Genomic DNA, 22,074 nt, shown 5'->3' with positions numbered 1-22,074 from the left:
AGAGTGTCACCTCTCACCTCAGTGGCTACTATGGCTAAGGACTCTGGGCTCTATGAGGGCTCCTTTATGTTGGGCTAAGACAGGTATGTGAAGGAATCCTGGACTGAGCAGGGACCATACATGGCTGCTGGGCTGTGGTATGTATATGAGCACTGCTCTCGAAAGAAGACGATTTGAAAGGAAAAATATCAGTCAAAAAAAAAGAGATTGTTCAAAATAAAAATGACAAAATTTCACTTAAAATATTGCTGCAAAAACTCTAATAAGATACTAACAAAAGAATACCATCATGTATTAACCATGACCACATGGACTTTATTTTAGAAATGTGAAGGTGCTTCAGTATAATGAAATATATTATTATAATATTTATTATATTAATAGGGGAAAGGTAGCCCTTTTACGAAGATGGCGCCGAAAGCTAAGAAGGAAGCCCCTGCCCCTCCCAAAGCCGAAGCCAAAGCAAAGGCTTTGAAAGCCAAGAAAGCGGTGCTGAAAGGCGTCCACAGTCACAAAAAAAAGAAGATCTGCACATCACCTACGTTCGGACGACCCAAGACTCTGCGTCTCCGAAGGCAACCCAAATACCCTCAAAAGAGCGCCCCCAGGAGAAACAAGCTTGACCACTATGCCATCATCAAGTTCCCCCTGACTACTGAGTCAGCCATGAAGAAAATAGAAGACAACAACACACTTGTGTTCATTGTGGATGTCAAGGCCAACAAGCACCAGATCAAACAGGCTGTGAAGAAGCTCTATGACATTGATGTAGCCAAGGTCAACACCTTAATCAGGCCTGATGGAGAGAAGAAGGCATAGGTTCGGCTGGCCCCTGACTATGATGCTTTGGATGTTGCCAACAAAATTGGGATCATCTAAACTGAGTCCAGCTGGCTAAATCTAAATACAGTTTTTTCATGATAAAAAAAAAATAGGGGAAAGGTAGAAAACATATGATCCTCTTAATAATGTGCCCAAAAGGACAATTCCATGTTTCCTTATGACAATATTTTATACAATCTTACTGAAACAGGAATAGATGGATATTGCCTTAATAATGTAAGAAACACTGGTGTCAAACAAAAAAAACTAGCATTATCTTTCATATTTTTTTCTGGACTGCCTATCTGCTGTCTACTTTTATGGCATGATTAGCAAGCAACTGGGTATGGCCTAAGGAAAACAATGACTGCTGGGGCGCCTGGGTTGCTCAGTGGGGTAAGCGTCTGTCTTCAGCTCAGGTCATGATCCCAGGGTCCTGGGATCAAGCACATGGGGCTCCCAGCTCAGTGGAGAGTCTGCTTGTCCCTCTGCCCCTCCCTCTGCTCATTCTCTCTTTCAAATAAATAAAATCTTAAAAAAAAATAAAATAAAGAAAATGGTTACAGCTTATAATTTTTAAAAAACAACATTAAATTTCAACAATCTTCTGGAATCGAGAGTAACTGTTCAGTATCTGGCTGTGCTAGAAGTCAGGATGCTGCCCCTACAGATGAATGTGTTGTGCAAATCTGTATAAATAAAGCTGCTCTGGAAGCCCTTTGGCAGGCTCAATGGAAGCTGGATTCTCTGGCTAGAAGTAGGGCAGCTGGCAAGCAGGAAGGTAAAGTGTTCTTTTTTTGTGGGTTGAGAATGTGAGAGAGAGGGAGTGTCACCATAAGATTACAAAACAGAATTGAGAAGTGTTATGTAATGAATTGCCTGGGCTGATGGGAGTTATTCAGAGAGAGAGGTTGTCTATCTTGGGGCCCATTGGATACTTGAGATACTTGAAGTGCACTTCAAGGGTCAGAGCTTAAGGAAACTTAGGTGAAGCCATCAACTAGGGTAGATGAGGTGGTCTATACTGGAATCTTCATCCCCCGTTATCCTCACCACCTAGGTTTCTATTATTTGGTTTGCTATTTTAAAATTATATTCTTTGAGGGGCGCCTGGATGGCTCAGTCGGTGAAGTGTCTGACTCTTGGTTTCAGCTCAGGTCATGATCTCAGGGTCATGAGATGGAGTCCCGTGTCCGTGGAGCCTGCTTGAGAGTCTCTCACTCCATCTCCTTCTGCTCCCCCGCCCCCCACCCCGCCGCCCTCTGGTCGTGTGCTTGGTCTCTCTCTCTCTTTCTGTCTCTCTCTCTCTCTCTCAAATAAAACAATAGATCTTTTTAAAAAAATAATATCCTTTGACTTCTGCCTATGGCCTATATGGCAATCATTGAGTCACCTTTACATTTCTCCTTCACTCCGTTTTTGGGTTGTATTTCTACTTTGTCAGAAAGCATTCAACTCTTGAGTCTCCTATTTGTTTTAGTCTTAGATTTGTAATTAAACCTACTCAATTCTCATTATGTGTTCTTTTACCAAAAATTTCCAGTCTTCTTAGTTGGATGAAACTTGACCTCTAGTAGAATCCTCAGAACGAGTTCTTAAATACAAAATATCTTTAGTTCTTAAAACTTTAAAACTAAAATTCGTCGCACACGATTTTTTTTACTTGAGTTTCTTTAAAGTGTTTCTTCACTCTTGTCTTACTTTATGTAATCCTATCAAGTGGTTTGATGCCGCCCAATTTTCTTTTTTTGTAGGTCACTTGTTTTCAGTTTTTTCTTCTTTTTGCCTCTAGATCCAAAGGATTTTTTAATTTATCATTAATGTCTGTTTTATTAGACCTTGTCTCAGAATTGATGGTCAGTTTTCCCAATTATAAAATGGACTCTTTATTCATTTTTTATTTATTTTTATTTTATTTTTAAGTGATCTTTATACCCGATGTGGGGCTCCAACTTACAACCCCAAGATCAATAGTAACATGCTCCACCAACTGAGCCAGCCAGGAACCCCTAAAATGGGCTCTTTGAATATGTAGAATCAGGTGCTCTTTTACTCTAGAAAGTTTTGTTGCGATTTTAATTTTAAAAAATTTCTTCTGTTCATTATTTGCTTTTTCTTTTCAAGAGATTCCAGATATATTATATCAAGCATCTTCTTCTTTAGCTCTTTATTTTGTTTCAGTTTTCCTGGCTCTTTTTCACTGTCATTCTTTCTTTCCTGTTTTATTCTATCATATCCATTCTCCTTTGGCTACTTCTTAATTTGGTCTTCTGAGATGATTTTGGTTTTTTGTTCACTTTTTTTCCCTGAGTTCAGTCAGCACTCACTTCACATTTTCCTGGCTGTTTTTATTCTGAGTATGAATTTCTGATTCATAGTATTCTTTCAAATCTGTAATTGCTTGTGTAATATATTTAACTCACTTTTTTCTTATACTAGCTTTGTGCAGATGTTGGGTTCCTTTTTCTAGTCATTCTGAAGTGTTCTGGGAGCTCTTGGTTCAGTAATAATAGTTGATGCCATGGGGGAAAAGGAGTTTGGATGCCTTATTTGGTTTATTGGTTCAAGAGCACCCTCTTCTGTTGACATGATGAAGTACAGTTTCCTTAATAAATGGTGCTTTTGGGGGAAGGGTTATTTGAACTGATTCTGTGATGCTCTCCTCTGAAACTTCTCCCTTCCAAGTTACTGCCTTCTTTCTTAAGCCTTTTGTTCAGTGCAGTTTTGAAGAACCCTTCTTTTGACTCTTTGTGTTCAGATCCACCGGGTCTCAAACCTGTTTTTAGTATTTACTTAGAGTGAGACTTTCTCCTGAGTATGAACTCAAAGTGTTGTTATCATGTTTTATCACTGCTTGTACCCTGAAGAAGCCTCCTCTCTTCCTCACAATTCCTTAAAGGTTTTATTTGTTTATTAGTTTGAGAGAGAGAGAGAGCACACACCGCGTGCATGAGTGGGACGGGTGGGCAGAGGGAGAGAGAGAGAGAATCTCAAGCAGACTCCCTGATGAAGGTGAAGCCCAGTGTGGGGCTTGATCCCATGACCCTGAGATCATGACCTGAGCCAAAACCATGAGTTGGAGGCACCAACTGAGCCACCCAGGTGCCCCTCTTCTTCAAAATCCCTGTCTGACATTTCATACAAATGTAACTATATAGTATGTGGTCCTTTGTGACTGGTTTCTTTCACTTGGCATGATGTCTTCAAGGTTCATCCATTTAGCAGGCCATAGTTTATGTTAGGGTTCATTCTTTGTGTTGTGTGTTCTATGGTTTTTGACAAATATGTAATGGCATGTATCCTCCATTACATGATATACAGAGTAGTTCACTGCTCTAGGGGTGCCTGGCTGGCTCATTTGGAAGGGCATACAACTCTTGATGTTGGGGTCGTGAGTTCAAGCCCCATATTGGATGTAGATTAAAAAAAAAAGTAGTTCACTGCTCTAAAAATCCTCTGTGCTCAAACTAGTCATCTCTCCCTCCCCAAGCCCCTGGCAACCACTGATCTTTTTACTATCTCCATAGTTTCCAGAATGTCATATATGTAATTGGATCATACAATATATTGCCTTTTCAGATTTCTTTCTTTCACTTAGTAATATACACTTCCATGTCTTTTAATGGCATGATAGTGCATTTCATTTTTTAACACAATAATATTCCATTGTCTAGTTGTACCACAGGTTTTTTTAAAATTTAAATTTAAATTTATTTGTTAATTTTACATATTTTTATTTATTTATTTAATTGAGAGAGAGAGCATGAGAGGGGGGAGGGTCAGAGGGAAAAGAAGACTTTCTCCCTCTGACATGGGACTCCATCCTGGGACACCGGAATCATGACCTGAGCCAAAGGCAGTTGCTTAACCAACTGAGCCACCCAGGTGCCCATAATTTTTAATTTTTTTAAAGATTTTATTTATTTATTTGAGACAGAAAGAGAGCACAAGTGGGGAGGAGGGTCAGAGAGAGAGGGAGAAGCAGACTCCCCATTGAGCAGGGAGTCCGATGTGGCGCTTGATCCCAGGACCCTGAGATTATGACCTGAGCTAAAGGCAGATACTTAACTGACAGTGCCCCTGGATATAACACAGTTTATTTATCCATTAACTTTTTGAAAGACATCTTGGTTGCTGCCAAGGTTTGCCAATTATGAATAAAGCTGCCTTGCTTTTTTTTCCCCTGTGTTTCCCATACCTTGCTTCAATTTTGAAAGAGATTTTCACCTGTATAGAATTGGTATAACTAAGTTGGAATTAAAAATATTATTTTCTTTAAAGACTTTATTTATTTATTTGATAGAGAAAGAGAGAGAGAGCAGGAACAGAGGCAGGGGGAGTGGGAGAGGAAAAGCAGGCTTCCTGATGAGCAGGGAGACCGATGATGCAGGGCTCGATCCCAGAACCCTGGGATCATGACCTGAGCTGAAGGCAGACGCTTAATGACTGAGCCACCCAGGCGCCCCTAAAAAATCCTTTTAATACCTTAAAGATCTCTTTCTAGAGGTGCCTGGGTGGCTCAGTCGGTTAGGCATTTGCCTTTGGCTCAGGTCATGATCCCAGGGTCCTGGGATTTGGGATGAAGCCCTATGTCAGGCTCTCTGCTCAGCGGGGAGCCTGCTTTCTCTCTGCCTGCTACTCCTGTGCTTGTACTCTTTCTCTCTGTGTCAAACAAATATTAAAAAAAAAAAAAAAGCCCCAAACCTCTTTCTATTATCTTCTGGCTCCTTGGTCTGCAGTTTAGAAAATAGATTCATTTGAACAATTTCCTCTAGTTTCTCTTCTGGTTAATTGATTCTGTTTTTAGCTGTGCTTAATCTACTCTGAAACCTATCTACCAATTAGATACCAATTAATTTTGGTTATAATTTTCACTTCTATAATTTCTAGTTGGTTTTTTTAAAAAAGATTTTATTTATTTATTTGACAGAAAGAGAGAGAGCACAGGTGGGGAGAGCAGCAGTGGGAGAGGGAGAACCACATTCCTCACTGAGCAAGGAGCTCAATGTGGGGCTCTGTCCCAGGACCCCAGGATCATGACCTGAGCCAAACACAGATGCTTAACTGGCTGAGCCACCCAGATGCCCCTAGTCGGTTTGTTTTCAAAACTGTACTATCACTTTTCTAATTTCTAGTTCTTTAAGAAATGTTTAAGACTTTTCTCAGTATCTAGCATCCTAGTGAGTCTGTTTTTATTGTCTACTGTTTCTGATGGTTCTTACTCATTGTGTGTTGTCTCTCACTGTGGATCTATTACCTTTAATTAAGTGTTGGATATCATATTTGAAAATTATTTATAGAAATAATTTGAAGTCTGGAATATTCACTTTTCCTAGAAAAGATTTGTTTGCTCCTTTCCAGGTGCCTGCGGGAACTAAGAATATGGGATTACCTTAATCCAAGTTTAAACCTTGATGTTTTCTGAGCTGTTTAAATGACGAAGTCGAAATGCAGACTTAGGGACGCCTGGGTGGCTCAGTTGGTTAAGCAGCTGCCTTCGGCTCAGGTCATGATCCCAGCGTCCTGGGATCGAGTCCCACATCGGGCTCCTTGCTCAGCGGGGAGCCTGCTTCTCCCTCTGCCTCTGCCTGCCATTCTGTCTGCCTGTGTTCGCTCTCTCCCCCTCTCTCTCTCTCTGATAAATAAATAAAATCTTTAAAAAAAAAAAAAAAAAAAAGAAATGCAGACTTAGTAAAGACTGATTTAATTCTGGGTCATCCTTACTCCTGGAGTATAATCCTCTAGTTTCTAAGCCCAAAGCAAGGAATTGTTTACCCAGGATTCCAACTCCTGTACGCCTAGCTCCATGACGCTACTGAAAGAGCAACTCAGATTCTCAGATGCCTCTTGGGAGTAGGCAAACACCCTTAGGATAAAAGCATCCCTGCGTGCTTCGCTAACCTCTGTGGGTTTCTCCCCTCTTTCAGATCTTATACCAGTCACCTGATGGCTCATCTGAAGGCATAAGCAGTCTGGAAGTGATGCTTAGGGTTTTTTGTGTCCCCATTTCCAGAGTGCAGTCCTTCAAGTTCTGTCTCCAGAATAGGGTCTGTGTTGTACTAGGAGTCCCCCTTTGGCTGGTACTTACCTCCAACTGACCTTCATCTCTTTGGTTCCCAGTTCCTACTCGTTAGTACTACTTGCCTGTTCACTGTTTCCTGTGTGTGTGTGTGGGGGGGGAAGCTATCCATGGTCTAGGGTCTATCTTTCTTTCTTTTTTTTTTTTTTTTTTTTTTAAAGATTTTATTTATTTATTTGACAGAGAGAGATCACAAGTAGGCAGAGAGGCAGGCAGAGAGAGAGGAGGAAGCAGGCACCCTGCCGAGCAGAGAGCCCAATGTGGGACTCGATCCCAGGACTCTGAGATCATGACCTGAGCCGAAGGCAGCGGCCCAACCCACTGAGCCACCCAGGCGCCCCTAGGGTCTATCTTTCTGGTAGCTTCAGGTCACTAACTCATTGTCTCATCTGCTACCCTCACTTAAGAAGCACCTTTAGATTGGCAAATTCCTGTGGATAGAAGAAGCCCCTGGCTAACTTCTTTGTGTTCTGACCACACAAAACCCTCACCACTACCACCCTTGCCCAAACTACCATCATCTCTCTCCTGGATGTAACTGGTCTTCCTACTTCAACTTTTGTTCCCCTATTCTCCATATGGAAATGAGTGATCATCTAAAAGAATAAATCAGACAGGACACTACTTTCTTTAGAACCTCCCAGGGTGCCTGGGTGGCTCAGCTGGTTAAGTATCTGCCTTTGGCTTGGGTAGTGATCTCAGGGTCCCGGGACTGAGGTCCCACATCAGACTCCCTGCTGGAGTCTGCTTCTCCCTCTGCCTCTTCCTCTGCTGTTACCCCTGCTGTACTTTCTCTCTCTCTCACTCTCTCTTTCTCGTCTTTAAGCTTGCCCTTGGTATAGAGTACCCAGGCCAGAATCAGCCACCAATCTGTGGCCCACACTAGCCCCACAGCTTAAATAAATAAATAAAATCTTAAAAAAAAATACCTGTCCCAGTGGTAGGACGCCTGGGTGGCTCAGTCAGTTGAGGGTCTGACTCGATTTCAGCTCAGATCATGGTCTCAGGGTCGTGGAATCAAGCTCCACATTGGGCTCCCACTTCGCACTCAGCACGGAGTCTGCTTCTCTCCCTCTGTCCTCTGTCCCTCCCCACCCCCACAACACGCTCTCTCTCTCTCTCTCTCTCTCTCTCTATATATATATATATATAAAATAAATATTTTTTAAAAAGATTTTATTTATTCATTTGACAGAGGGATAGAGATGACAAGTAGGCAGAGAGGCAGGCAGAGAGAGGAGGGGAAGCAGGCTCCCTGCTGAGCAGACAGCCCGATGCAATGTGGGGCTCCATCCCAGGACCCTGGAATCATGACCCAAGCTGAAGGCATAGGCTTCAATGCACTGAGCCACTCAGGTGCCCCTATAATAAATATTTTAAAAAATAAGAATAAAAAATAAAACCTCCCAGTGGCTTTTAAACCCACTCAGAATAAAATTCAAAGTCCTTCCCATGACCTGTAAGGACTTATATAACCTGGCCTCTAGTTACCACTCAGATCTTAACACCTGCACTTCAGTCACACCAGCTAGCTTCCTTGCTGTTCCTCAAACCAATCATGCTTGAGCCGCAGGGCTTTGTACTTACTTCCTGTAATGCCCTGATATTCACATGGCTGGTTTGTTCACCTCCTTTAAGTTTCCCATCAAGTTTCACCTATCAGAAAGGCCTTCCCTGACCACTCTATATAAAATAGCACTCCTCTCCCTTTATTCTCTATCCTCTTATCCAGCTTTCTTTTCTTTTCTTCTTTTTAAGATATATTTATTTGAGAGAGAGAGAGAGCATGCACGTGGTGGGAGGAACAGAGGGAGAGAAAGAAAGAGAATCTCGGGCAGACTCCCTGCTGAGCCTGGAGCCTGATGCAGAATTCCATCTCACAACCCTGAGATCATGACCCGAGCCAAAATCGAGAGTTGGACACTTAACTGACTGAGCCACCCCAGCACCCCCAGATTTATTTTCTTTATGGCACTTGTCACCAGTTGTCATATTACATGCTTGTTTTTTTAAAATGCTCATCTTTTTCTCCCACTAGCTTGTAAGCTCCACCAAAACAAGAACTTTATTTTTTATGTCCAACATCTTAAACAGTGCCTTGCACATTATAGGTACCATGAAATACTATATTAATGAAGAAATTGTGGGGGTGCCTGGGTGGCTCAGTGGGTTCAGCCTCTGCCTTCAGCTCAGGTCATGATCCCAGGGTCCTGGGATGGGGCCCCACATCGGGCTTTCTGCTCTGCAGGGAGCCTGCTTCCTCCTCCCCACCGCCTGCCTCTCTGACTACTGTGATCTCTCTCTGTCAAATAAATAAAGAAATAATCTTAAAAAAAAATAAAATCCCATGGGGCGCCTGGGTGGCTCAGTGGTTTGGGCTGCTGCCTTCGGCTCGGGTCATGATCTCAGGGTCCTGGGATCGAGCCCCGCATCGGGCTCTCTGCTCCGCGGGAAGCCTGCTTCCCTCTCTCTCTCTCTCTCTGCCTGCTTCTCAGCCTACTTGTGATCTCTGTCTGTCAAATAAATAAATAAAATCTTAAAAAAAAAATAAATAAAATCCCATAGTACTTTTGGGATAGTTGAAAAGATGATCTCAAAGATTCATCTAAGTAGAGGCTTCTGAGTGGCTCCGTCAGTTAAGCACCTGTCTTTGGCTCAGATCATGATCCCAGGGTCCTGGGATTGAGCCCCACATTGGGCTCCTTGCTCAGCAGGGAGCATGCTTCCCTCTCACACCTGCTCATGCTCTTACTATCTCTCTCTCTCTCAAATAAATAAAAAAAAGTCTTTGAGGGATGCCTGGGTGTTTCAATCAGTTAAGTGTCTGCCTTCAGCTCAGGTCATGATCCTGGGGTTGTGGGAGCAAATCCTGCATTGGGCTTCCTGCTCAGTGAGGAGCCTGCTTCTCCCTTTGCCTGCTACTCTCAGTGCTTCTGTGTGCTCCGCTCTGTTACAAATAAATTAATAAAACCTCTAAGTAGAACTTAGAAAAATAAATGAAATCTTTGAGAAAAAATTCATCTAAGTAAAAACATGTAAGAATATCTGGGAAGGTTATAAAAAATAAATTAGAGGGAAATCTAACTCTACTAGATATTAAAACAATTGTAAGGTTACAATTTTAAAAGTATGGTATGATAATTAAAATAGTACACAGGGGTGCCTGGCTGGTGGTAGAACGTGCAACTCTTTATCTTTAAGCCCCAAGTTGAGTGTGGAGCCTACTTAAAAAAAAGAAGCAGAGTAGACGGTTTAGAAACAAACCAAGTGCATACAACAATTTAGATTTTGGTAAAGGTAGCATTTTGAAATCAGTAGAGAAAAGATAATGTTGTAAAAGGTGTCTGGAAAACTAGTTAGCTAGTTGGAAAAATAAAGATCATGTACTACCTTATTCCTTATTCCAAAATACATTGAAATGTACCAAAGATATAATAGAAGCATAAAAATAGCATAAGAAAAAAATGGGTGAGGCTTTTGTAAGGGTGGCAGAAAACCAAGAAGCTCTAAGAGCAAAAAGACATAAATTCAACTACATAAAAAAAACTTTAAAACCTGCAAAGCATAAAACACCATAAATAAAGAATAAAAAAAAAAAATGGGCACCTCGGTGGTGCAGTCAGTAAAGTGTCTGACTCTTGTCTTTGGCTTAGGTCTTGATCTTAGGGTCATTGCATCAAGCCCTACATGGACTCTTATGTCGGGGGTCCACACTCAGCAGGGAGTCTGCTGGAGATTTTCTCTCTCCCCCTTTCTGCCCACCACCCTGCTTATTTGCTCTCTCTCTAAAATAAATAAATAAATAAATAAATAAATAAATAAATAAATAAGTCATTAGTTAAAAAAACCACACACAAATTGGGTCACCTGGTTGACACAGTTGGTTAAGCGACTGCCTTTGGCTCAGGTCATGATCCTGGGGATCCCAGGATGGAGTCCTGCATTAGGCTTCCTGCTCAGCAGGGAGTCTGCTTTTCCCTCTGACCCTCCCCCACCTCATGCTCTCTCTCGCTCTCTCTCTCTCTCAAATAAATAAAATCCTTAAAAAAAATAGAATAAAATCTTTAAGAAAAACAAACAAATTGGGAAGATATAGTTGCAACACATAAGACAGACAAGACTTTCCTTAATACAAAAAAGTATTCTTACAAATCAATAAAACCAACAACACATTAGAAAAATGGACAAAGGATATGAGAATATACAAATGGTTAGTAAATGTATAAAAGATACTCTGCCTCGTTAGTAACCAAGGAAATACAAATCAAAATATTTTATCTGACCTATCAGCTTGGTAAAGATTAAAAATATTGACAATTTCCAGGGTTGACAAGTATGCAGAGAAACAGCCATTCATCACTGTGGTGGGATTATATACTGGGTCAGTATTGTTGGAAAGCATTTTGTATATCTATAGACATTGTATATCTATAAATATTTTAAAAGTCCAGACTGTTTGACCTATCCAGTACATTTTGGTGAATCTGTTGTATAGAAATACTTAAAGCTGGATATATAGTATTAATCACTGTGGAATTAATTGTAAAGATGAAAAATTGATGAAAAACCCTTAAATATAGGAAGCTGGTTAAATATATCATAGTAACCCATGTAGTAGGATTCTACATAACAATTAAAAGAATTAGGTAAGTTGCTATTGTCACATTTTAAACCTTTTTTAAATTAATAAACTTTATTTTTAGAGAAGTTTTAGGTTTACAGCAAAATTGAGCAGAAAGTACAGAACATTCTCAAATACCCCTGGTCTCCACACATGCAGAACCCCCCCACCCCCACTGACATCCTATAACATGGTGGTATTTTTGTTACAATTGATAAATCTATGTTGACTCGTCATTATCACCCACAGTTCATGGTTTACATTAGGATTCATTCTTGGCGTGGACAGTCTATGTATTGTGTGGATTTTTAAAAGCAAGGGTAGAAATAAATAGCATGAGTTCAGTATTATAAACAGCATTATATATAAACATATCTGTGTGCGTATAACTTGTGTGTGTGTGCGCACACGCACGTGCACGCACATGTAAAAGTCAAATGAGAAGTGTCCTGTTTTGGAATTTAGCTAATGCTCAAAGCTGAGGTCCACTTCCTTCTCCTCCTCCTCCTCCTCCTCCTCCTTCTTCTGCAGGTTTCAGAGCAAGGTTTAATCTGTGTGCATTCAAACATGAAAGCTATTTTCAGAAACAGAGTCCTAAGTCATGCTGTCAATCTCCTTGAGGTGCATCCTGAGGGCATGGGCTGTTCCAGGCACAGCAGGAGCTGGCATGGAAAGAGACAGCAACATCGGCAGACAGCAGAGGGGTCTGAGGAGGGTCAGTTTAATAGTCTTTAAGCTTGCCCTTGGTATAGAGTACCCAGGCCAGAATCAGCCACCAATCTGTGGCCCACACTAGCCCCACAGCTTAAGGTCCACTTTCTAAAGAATGGACCAACGACCTGCCGGCATCCCCTCCAGCACACACAGAAACACGGAATTGGTTCTTCAGCCATCATCCTTACCACCTCACTAAGTCCATATGAAGAGAAGACCAGAAATCTGAGGTAAATTCATTGACACACAAAGCAGACATCAGATTCAGGAGTTGACAGACTAAGGTGACAAATGCCGTGGTTTTCCTGTTCAAGTGTGGGGGGTCCAAGAGAACCCCTCAAAGCTAGGATGGCTCCTGAGCTGCAGAAATTTGGAGACTTAATTTGGGTCCTCTGGGAATCAGATGCTAAGAGTGAATTAAGAGTGTTAGAAGCTTATTGGGTAGGAAACGTCAAGAGAGGGAAGGAGAAAATTTCAGATGATACATGTTTCACACCTGTGAAAAGAAATGGCTGGGGGTTTGTGTGCAGAACTGAGCAGGGAGAGGGTGCTGATGGTGATGCAGATATGACATCTGCGGAGGGGGCAGAAAGTAGGATTGGGCAGAAAGAACCTGCAGCCACAATGCAGATCTGACTGAGTTTCAGCCAACCGAATGGTGAGCTTCGGAGCAAAGAATGCCTATTAGAGAATTCCCATATTGGGCAGAAAATGGACAGGTCCTAGGACGTCTGCCATGCTCAGTCATTGGCTGGAGGATGCCCAGAAGAGCATCTTGGTTAAAGCACTCCAGTGGATCCTGAGGGTGCTGCAGCCAGAGTCTGTCAACTGCCTGTACTCCTTGCAGCTAAATGGCAAATTCTTTCTTGAAGGGAGAGCCTCGTAGTAATCCTTCGCGCCTGCCATAGAGAACTGCTCTGGGAGCGCCACTTGAGTGGAGGGTGGTGAAGGAATGTTTGAGAACTTGACACATGCCTCCTGGAATTTGGGGGCATCTGTGAACATAGAGAAGGATGCCCACTTCTCTCCCAGAGAATGCTGCAGGTGGAATAAAATAACCTATGGCAATAGGGTAAGGAGAGAAGGCAGAAGTGGGGGAGCTTGTTCTCCCATTGGTAGGCATGGTAAGGTTGCTTGAGTTTCCCAAGAAACAAGTAGGTGCTTCAGAATGAAGCTGGACTCCAGCTGTTGTGAAGTTATCCTGCTTTCAGCAGGCAACCTGTTGAAATGAGGGAGTCCCCAGTAGTATGAGGCGATAAGGTATACTATCAGGGACAGGAACTGAAGGACGTTTGCAAGTAAATCAGCAAGAGCGCCCAGTATTCAAATTGGGGAACTGTGCAGTGTAGAGATTTTTGTGCCATCTCTGAAGAATCCATATATGTGTCTTCCTAACTTCTACCTCCCCAAAAGCAAACATTAAGAATATCTGCCACACCAGGGACATCAAGGCCAACCTACATTAGTCAGGAGGGAGCGAAAAAAGAAACACCAGATAAGTAAAAATAAAAACAAAAATGAAACATCCAAAACAAAACACTTGGGGGTACCTGGGTGGCTCAGTCAGTTAAGCAGCTACCTTTGGCTCAGATCATGATCCCAGGGTCTTGGGATCAAGTTCTGCATCAGGCTCCCTGCTCAGTGGGGAGCCTGCTTCTCCCTCTGCCTGTTGCTCCCACTGCTTGTGTGCTCTCTCTCTCTCAAATAAATAAATAAATAAATAAATTTTTAAAAAGATTTTATTTATTTATTTGACAGAGATCACAAGCAGGCAGAGAGACAGGCAGAGAGAGAGAGGAGGAAGCAGGCTCCCTGCCGAGCAGAGAGCCCGATGCGGGACTCGATCCCAGGACCCTGAGATCATGACCTGAGCTGAAGGCAGCAGCTTAACCCACTGAGCCACCCAGGCACCCAAGAAATAAAATCTTAAAAAAAAAAAAAAAAGGAAAACAAAACAAACACTTAGTTCCTTTCTTCTAACTCCCCACAGCTCCTCACCCTCGGGAAGCCAGAAGCAGCGGAGAAAGGAGGAAGACAACGAATGAGGTCAGGCCTGACCTGGGATGGGAGAAGACACTATTTGAGTGCAGTGGTTGGAGACAAAGCTTTTTTTTTTTTTTTTTAAAGATTTTATTTATTTATTAGAGAGAGATAGAACACAAGCAGGGGAACTGTCAGGCAGAGGGAGAGAGACAAGCAGACTCCCGCTGAGTAGGGAGCTCAAAGCAGGGCTCTATCCCAGGACCCTGGGATCATGACCTGAGCTGGAGACAGATGCTTAACTGACTGAGCCACCCAGGCGCCCTGAGACAAAGCTTTTTCATATTTACACTCCACCAAATTAAGAATGTTCAATAGGGCTCTCTGCTCAGCAGGGAGCCTGCTTCCCTCTCTCTCTCTCTCTCTCTCTGCCTGCCTCTCCATCTACTTGTGATTTCTCTCTGTCAAATAAATAAATAAAATCTTTAAAAAAAAAGAATGTTCAATAAATCAATTATATATCCATAGATCTAAATATGCATTGGAAGAAAATTGAGAAGGTACATATCAAACTGTTGTTTATGACAATTACTAGGGATTTAGGGGAAGTTAATGGTGGGACACAATTTTATTTTTTACTTTATTTGCTTCTCTATGAGTTTTATTTCATCAAGCACCAATTAGTTTTAAAATTAAGAAAAGTAAGTTAAAACAAGTGGTTTGAAATGAACTAACTGAAAAGTATTTGATTGAGAATTAATTTATTGTACACATCCATGAAGGTCGCTGCATCTCAAGTAGGATAAACATAAAGAGAGCCACAAATACACACATCATAATAAAATCAATTCATTCTGTATATTTTTTGAGTTTTGGGGGGAGGTTGTTCAAAGGTTTATCCTCAAATTCAGGGAAGATGGCAGCTTGAACAAATGTCCATGGCACACTCTTTCTATTCGTTCTGCTTAAGAATAACACAAGGGCGCCTGGGTAGCTCAGTCTTTAAGCATCTGCCTTCAGCTCAGGTCATGATCCCAGGGTCCTGGGGTCCAGCCCTGTGTCGGGCTCCCTGCTCAGCAGGAAGCCTGCTTCTCCCTCTCCCACTCCCCTGCTTCTGTTCCCTTTCTTGCTGTGTCTCTCTCCGTCAAATAAATAAATAAAATCTTAAAAAAAAAAAAAAAAAAGAATAACAGAACAGCCAGTGTAGGCAAGGTGATGGAGCCTGGAAGCTGCATCTAAGGCCATATTTCTTTTAGGATCTTGAGTAGGGGCGAAGAACAGATTCAAGCCAAGGTCATGCTCTTCTTGGGCAGCCTCCAGCTAATGACTCAGCGTGGCAGGGGTGCTAGTGCCTGACCACTTTTTTCAAATGTGGGACACTTCAAATAGGAGATTTCTGTTCCGGACTTACTTCCTCAGTTGGCTGAGATTGTTCAGTCACCTTAAAGTTGGGTGGGAGTTAAGGGGTAGCGGTAGAGGACAGGGCATATCTGTTGGAAACCTGGGATAATGACAGTGATTTTGTGGTTATCTGAGGAAGTTCAGCCTGCCCTCTCAAGCCTGGGCCTGCTTTCCTGAGGTCCTACAGGGGCCTGATTCAGCTGACCATGGTAAACCTCCAGGAAAACTATTTGTTGGTCTGAATTGCTACAGTTTTAAGAGATTTCCACTTGTATTCAGGGAGACATGGGACAGAGAAGCTTCCTCCCTGTGCCTCACAAAGACATAGCGGCTCTTCATTTAGCTTATTTCTGACCCACAAAAACAAAAACTACTTAACCTTCTACCATTCACTGGTTTACCACTGCTCAGGAGACGCTAACTGCCTGACCTAATTGCTAAGGAGTCAAAATCACAAAAAGGCAAAGAGAAATAACCCATTTAAGGAAAATGCTTAACTAGAGGGAGGAAGACTAACTTAGACAATTAGACAGGTGGCTCCCATTAATGTAGAAAGGAAGAGTCAGAAGAGAATTATTAAATAACTAAACAAATTAATATTTGTAAAATGTTTAGAATAGTTCCTGTCATATACTTGTTTGTTAAATAATAAACTATAACAAGAAGTAATGAGAACTCCCGAGGATCTGAAATTGGAGCACAAAAAAGACACTGTAGAACTAGAAAGTATGATTTTAGAATTTAAAAATTCAGAACAAAAATCTTGTAAGATTCCAAGCAGAAAGAACACATTCTGGCTTCCAGCTGATTTGGACAACAGGAGGCATTGATGGATGGTTGGAGGCAGGGAATACAGAGAAAGAGTGTTTCTTCACCTCCCTCTCTGCCTCAGATAGCATCTCTAGTAGTGATTACAGCTCCTCTGTAGCCCCAGCTCCTACCAGCAGGCTTCCATTGGGGAACCGTGGCCCCTGAGCTCCAGTAAAACCACTTCCTTCCTCTGACCACCACCCCCCAGCCTAGGGGCGGTAGTTGCTCCCTGCCATTCTTAATCTCTAGGCTGTCCTTATTGTCCCCTGTTTGTTTATCAATTCTTCCATTATCTGTGCGATCCATTCCCTGTATTTTTAAAAAGATTTTATTTATTTATTTGGCAGAGAGAGATCACAAGTAGGCAGAGAGGCAGGCAGAGAGAGAGGGGGAAGCAGGCTCCCCACTGAGCAGATAGCCTGATGCAGGGCTCAATCCGAGGACCCTGAGATTATGACCTGAGCCAAAGGCAAAGGCTCAACCCACTGAGCCACCCAGGTGCCCCATTCCCTGTATTTTTATATTCCCTCTGTTTTATTTACTTACTCATTCATTCATTCATTTAGTGATCTCCACACCCAGCATGGGGCTCGAACTCATGATCCCAAGATCAAGAGTCATATGCCCTTCCAGCTGAGCCAGCCAGGTGCCCCGTATATTCCCTCTATTTTATTTTAGTTTTTAAAGCTTTGTTTATTTGAGAGACACACAGAGAGAGTGTACTCAGGTAGAGGCGCAAACCGAGAGGGAAAGAGAATCCTAAAGCAGACTCCCCACTGAGCATGGAGCCCAACATGGCGGGCTTGATTCCAGGACCCTGAGATTATGACCTGAGCCAAAATCAACAGCCAGATGCTTAACTGACTGAGCCACCCAGGCACTCCTCCCTCTATTTTGAATTCTCAGAGCTGTTTCTATTTTCTGGTTGGATGCTGACTGACACTCTTACAAAGGAAAATAAACCAGGATCAGAGGTTTATTTTTTTTATAAGGCTGTTTTTAAAAAGATTTTATTAATTTATTTGAGAGAGTGGCTGTGAGAACATGATTGAGGGAGCACGAATTGGGGGTGGGGAGCAGAGCAAGGAGCAGATACCCCCTGAGCTGGGAGCCTGATGCAGGGGCTCGATCCCAAGACCCTGAGATCATGACCTGAGCTGAAGACAGATGCTTAACTGTCTGAGCCACCCAGGTGCCCCAGGATTAGAGTTTTAATATATGACACAGAAAGCTGGAAAACACTGGAATACCGTCTATAGCATGTTGGGAGTAGAGAACTGATGGCTGACAATCATATTACCAGGGCAGGACAGGCTGCTTTTAAAATGGCTCCCAATAATCCTCACCTCCTGGTGTTCACTCCCTGTGTAAGTCCCTCTTCTGTGTGTGTGTTGGTCCTGGTGACTTGCTTATTACAGACTAAGACAAAAATGATGGGATGTCACTTTCATAATTAGGTTATGAAAAACTGGCTTCTGTTCTGCTTACATTCCCTCTCTGGCTGTTCTTGTACTCTGATGTAGAGAGCCATCTGGCAAAAAACTGAGGACCTCAGTCCAACAGCCAGCAAGAAACTGAATCCTGCCAAAAACCACGTGACTGAACTTGGACATGGATCCTGTCCCGGCTGAGCCTTGAGATAAGACTGCAGCCCCAGCTGACGCTTTGATGGCAGCCTGTGAGAGACACCGAGTGTACACCTTGATGGAAATCCTATGGGAGATTGTGAAGTAGATGACTCGGTTAGGCCATGCTATTCCTGACCCGTAGAAATGGTGAGATCATAAATGTGTGTTGCTTAAGCTAAGTTTTATTTTTTTAAAACTGAAATTCAAGATTAAAAGCAATAAACAATACAAAAAGGGGCATAAATCATTTGATCTTTTATGAAGAGATGAGCCATAAACCTTTATGTACTAAATTGTTATAGCAGGTTAAAAATTTAAAGCAAAACTCTTAGAAACACAAGAAAATTTTAATAAAAACCACAACCATAATGGGAGATTATAATATACCTCCTTCAAAACTTAACTGATCAAGTACACAAAAAATAAGCTAGAAAATAGATGATTTGGGAGCAACTGGATGGCTCAGTCTGTGGAGAGACCAACTCTTGGTTTTGGCTCAGGTCATGATCTCAGGGTCATGGGACTGAGCCCCCTGTTTGGCTCCACATTCAGTGCGGAGTTGGTTTGGGATTCTCTCTCTTCCTCTCCTTCTGCCCCTCCTGGGCCTTGCTCATGCTTGCTAAATAAATTAAAAAAAAATTTTTAGTATCTTTTTAAAAGGTTTTATTTATTTGAGAGAGAGAGTATGAATAGGGCAGAGGGAGAGGGGAAGCAGGCTCCCCGCTGAGCAGGGATCCTGATGCAGGGCTCAATCCCAGGACCCTGAGATCATGATCTGAGCCTCAGGTAGATGCTTAACTGACTGAGCCACCCAGGTGCCCCAATAAATAAAATCTTAAAAAAAAAAAAAGGTGATTTGATTAATATAACCAAAAAGCTTAATGTATGACTATATATATATATATATATATATCCATATGCATCTAAAAATGTGAATTATTTTCTAATGTCCATTAACTGTGTGCTTCATCACAGAGGAAAATCTTCATAAATTTAAGAGAAGAAAATTTATTTTTTTAATTTTTTTAAAGATTTTTGTTTATATATTTGACAGAGAGAGAGAGAGAGCACACAAGCAGGGGGAGCTGCTGGTGGAGGGAGAGGGAGAAGCAGGCTCCTTGCCAAGCAGGGAGCCCAATTCGTGGCTCCATCCCAGGACCCTGGGATCATGGCCTGAGCCGAAGGCAGACGCTTAACCAACTGAGCCACCCAGGTGCCCCAAGGAGAATTTCTTTTTTTAAATAAGCTTGACATGGGGCTTGACCTCACAACCCCGAGATCGAGTCACGTGGTCTACCGATTGAGCCAGCCAGGCACCCCTGAGAGAGGAGATTTTAGAGCTGCATTTTCTCAATATAAGCCAGTGAAATTAGAAAGAAATAATAAATGATGGTCAAAATATCTTTACTAGTTAGAAATTGAAGGACATCAATTTTTTTTTTTTTAAAGATTTTATTTATTTATTTGACAGAGAGAAATTACAAGTACATTGAGAGGCAGGCAGAGAGAGAGAGAAGGAAGCAGGCTCCCCGCTGAGCAGAGAGCCCGATGCGGGACTCGATCCCAGGACCCTGAGATCACGACCCGAGCCGAAGGCAGCGGCCTAACCCACTGAGCCACCCAGGCGCCCCTGAAGGACATCAATTTAATCCTAGATTAAAGAGAAAATAAAAACAGAACTCATGAAAAGTTTAGGAAGTAACAAAATGTAGATACAGAAAATTCTATGGGATCACCTAAAACTTTTTTTAGATGAAAATTTACAGCTCTGGGGCACCTGGGTGACTCAGTCAGTTGAGAATCTGCCTTTGGCTCAGGTCATGATCTCAGGGTCCTGTGATAGAGCCCCTGCATTGGGCTCCCTCTGCTGCTCCCTCTGCTGCTCCCCCTACTTGTACTCTTTTACTCTTTCTCTCTCTCAAATAAATAAATTAATGGAATCTTAAAAAAAAAAAAAAAACAACTTTCTTAAAAAAAAAAGAAAATTCACAGCTTTAAATCAGGAATCACGAAAGTCTGGGTAGGTGATGGAGATGTAGGAAGTGGCTAGATATAACAGTGGAGGTGGGATCTATGGAGTCTTAGCAGGGACATGACAGCCCTGAAAGCCTTGAAGTCCACCAGTCTGTGATACCCCCTTAAATGCTTTTAGTATTAACAAAGAAGAAAATGGAAAATATGGAAACGAATCTACTAAGAGCATGTGGCAAAGCTGCAAAATTATCTAAAAGAAAACATAGGTGGAATTAATAAAGATAAAGCACAAAAAATTAGTGAAACAGAAAATTGTCACAGGTTGGGTTCCCTGGGAAACAGATACTGAGGAGGAAAGAATCCAAAAGGTTTACTGAGAAGTAATGTCTGTGAAGCAGAAGAGGCTGGGCATGTTGTTGGCAACGCAGAACTGACAAAGTCTCTGCCAGCTCACTGGGGAGCTGCATAGCAAAGATGACCCCGTTCCAAGGATCTCGCACTGGGCAGAAAAGGCTACACCCTGGTCCTACCACCTTTCCCAGTAATAAGCTGTGGGCATTCCAAGAGCATTGTGACCCTCAGTTCAAAATCTGAGGTGGACTCTGAAGGTCCTAACAGCTGCCAGCACACTTTGCAGCTGGACAGTTAGTCCTTTCTGCAAGTGGGCACTGCGGGTAGCCTCTCTGCCACAAAAATACTAAAAAGTGGTATAAAAAGGTTAATAAAACCTCAATAAAATAAAAAGTTGGCTTTAAAACAATTCAATTTATTAAAGATTTTACCTTTTTGTGTGTGTGCACAATTTGGAAAAATTGCGCTGTAAGTAAAATTCATGTGCGCAAACCTGCAAAGAGTGGACATTTGGGATGTGTTGAATGGTTATCAGGCAAAAACAAGCAGCCTTCAAGGACCTACCTTCCATAGTGGGGCCTTTCAGTCCCTCATCTTTTTTTTTTTTAAGATTTTATTCATTTATTTGACAGAGATCACAAGTAGGCAGAGGCAGGCAGAGAGAAGGAAGCAGGCTCCCTGCTGAGCAGAGAGCCCAATGTGGGACTTGATCCCAGGACCCTGAGATCATGACCAGCCCGAAGGCAGTGGCTTAACCCACTGAGCCACCCAGGCACTCCAGTCCCTCATCTTTTTAAACCAGACTTTCAATGCCAGCCTTCCTTCCACTGCTCTGTAAATACAGAACTGATTTTTAATGACCTGAAATTAAGAAAAGGCTATTCCTACTAGAAAACAAGAGAGGAACATTATATCGGTTTGGGGTTTCATTATCTCTTCAGATCAGGAAGGGCTGGGCTGGGACCTCAAAGAGTGTATGTGAATGTGCACTTGAACCCTTGAGAATTCAGAGATTTGGTGGACCCATTTTCCCCAACTGCCCAACTCACTGAGATTTCCTGCCAGTTTCTGCACTGGCTTGATTGGCATAATTCAAACGGGAAAACCTCACAGTCATTCCAGTTTTCTGGAACTCCATGATAACATTTGGTAACAGCTGATAGGATGTATTCCACACATTGTATTATGGAATTTCTTCAAAGAATTGCTAAAATATATGGAGTCAATTATTTTGTAGTACTCCTACATATTTTATCTAGATTAGATTCTAGGCTGCCAAGTGATTTATTAAATGGCTCTGGAGATTTAGCATAGTAACTCTTCCGAACCTTTGATCTCAATGGCAGAAATGGAAGAAACTGCATTGTCCAGTGTGTTAATTACTAGCCACATGTGGCTACTGAGCACCAAAATATTGGTAATCTGATTGTAAATGTGCTAGAAGTGTAAATACATGCAGGATGTCAAAGACTTGGTATGAAAAAGAAAAAGGAATGTGAAATGTCATAATTTTCATACTGATGAATATTGATGTATTTTGGATCTATTAGAGCAAATATATTAAGATTTATTTGACCTGTTTCTTTTAACTTTTTAATGGAGATACTAGTATTTAAAATCGCACATGTAGGGGTGCCTGGCTGGCTCAACCAGAAGCACACAGGACTTTTGATCTCCTGGTCGCGAGTTCGAGC

At 42.1% G+C, this 22,074-nt stretch overlaps 1 protein-coding gene across 1 annotated transcript; it reads left to right on the top strand.

The window, feature by feature from the left end:
* The first annotated feature begins 384 nt into the window (after nt 1-384).
* LOC131822236 (large ribosomal subunit protein uL23-like) lies at nt 385-913 on the top strand. Its single transcript, XM_059158746.1, has one exon. It carries the CDS (start codon nt 409-411, stop codon nt 817-819), a length of 411 nt encoding a protein of 136 aa, XP_059014729.1. The 5' UTR covers nt 385-408; the 3' UTR covers nt 820-913.
* Nucleotides 914-22,074: the final 21,161 nt, after the last annotated feature.

The sequence above is a fragment of the Mustela lutreola genome, chromosome X, assembly GCF_030435805.1.
Source record: "Mustela lutreola isolate mMusLut2 chromosome X, mMusLut2.pri, whole genome shotgun sequence".
Taxonomy (NCBI): domain Eukaryota; kingdom Metazoa; phylum Chordata; class Mammalia; order Carnivora; family Mustelidae; genus Mustela; species Mustela lutreola.
Note: the sequence above shows the minus strand (reverse complement) of the source record. Positions and strands in the feature narration are given on the sequence as shown.

What these genes read in the sequence shown, in the direction of transcription:
- LOC131822236 (XM_059158746.1), top strand. Translation starts at nt 409, where the DNA reads ATGGCGCCGAAAGCTAAGAAGGAAGCCCCTGCCCCTCCCAAAGCCGAA.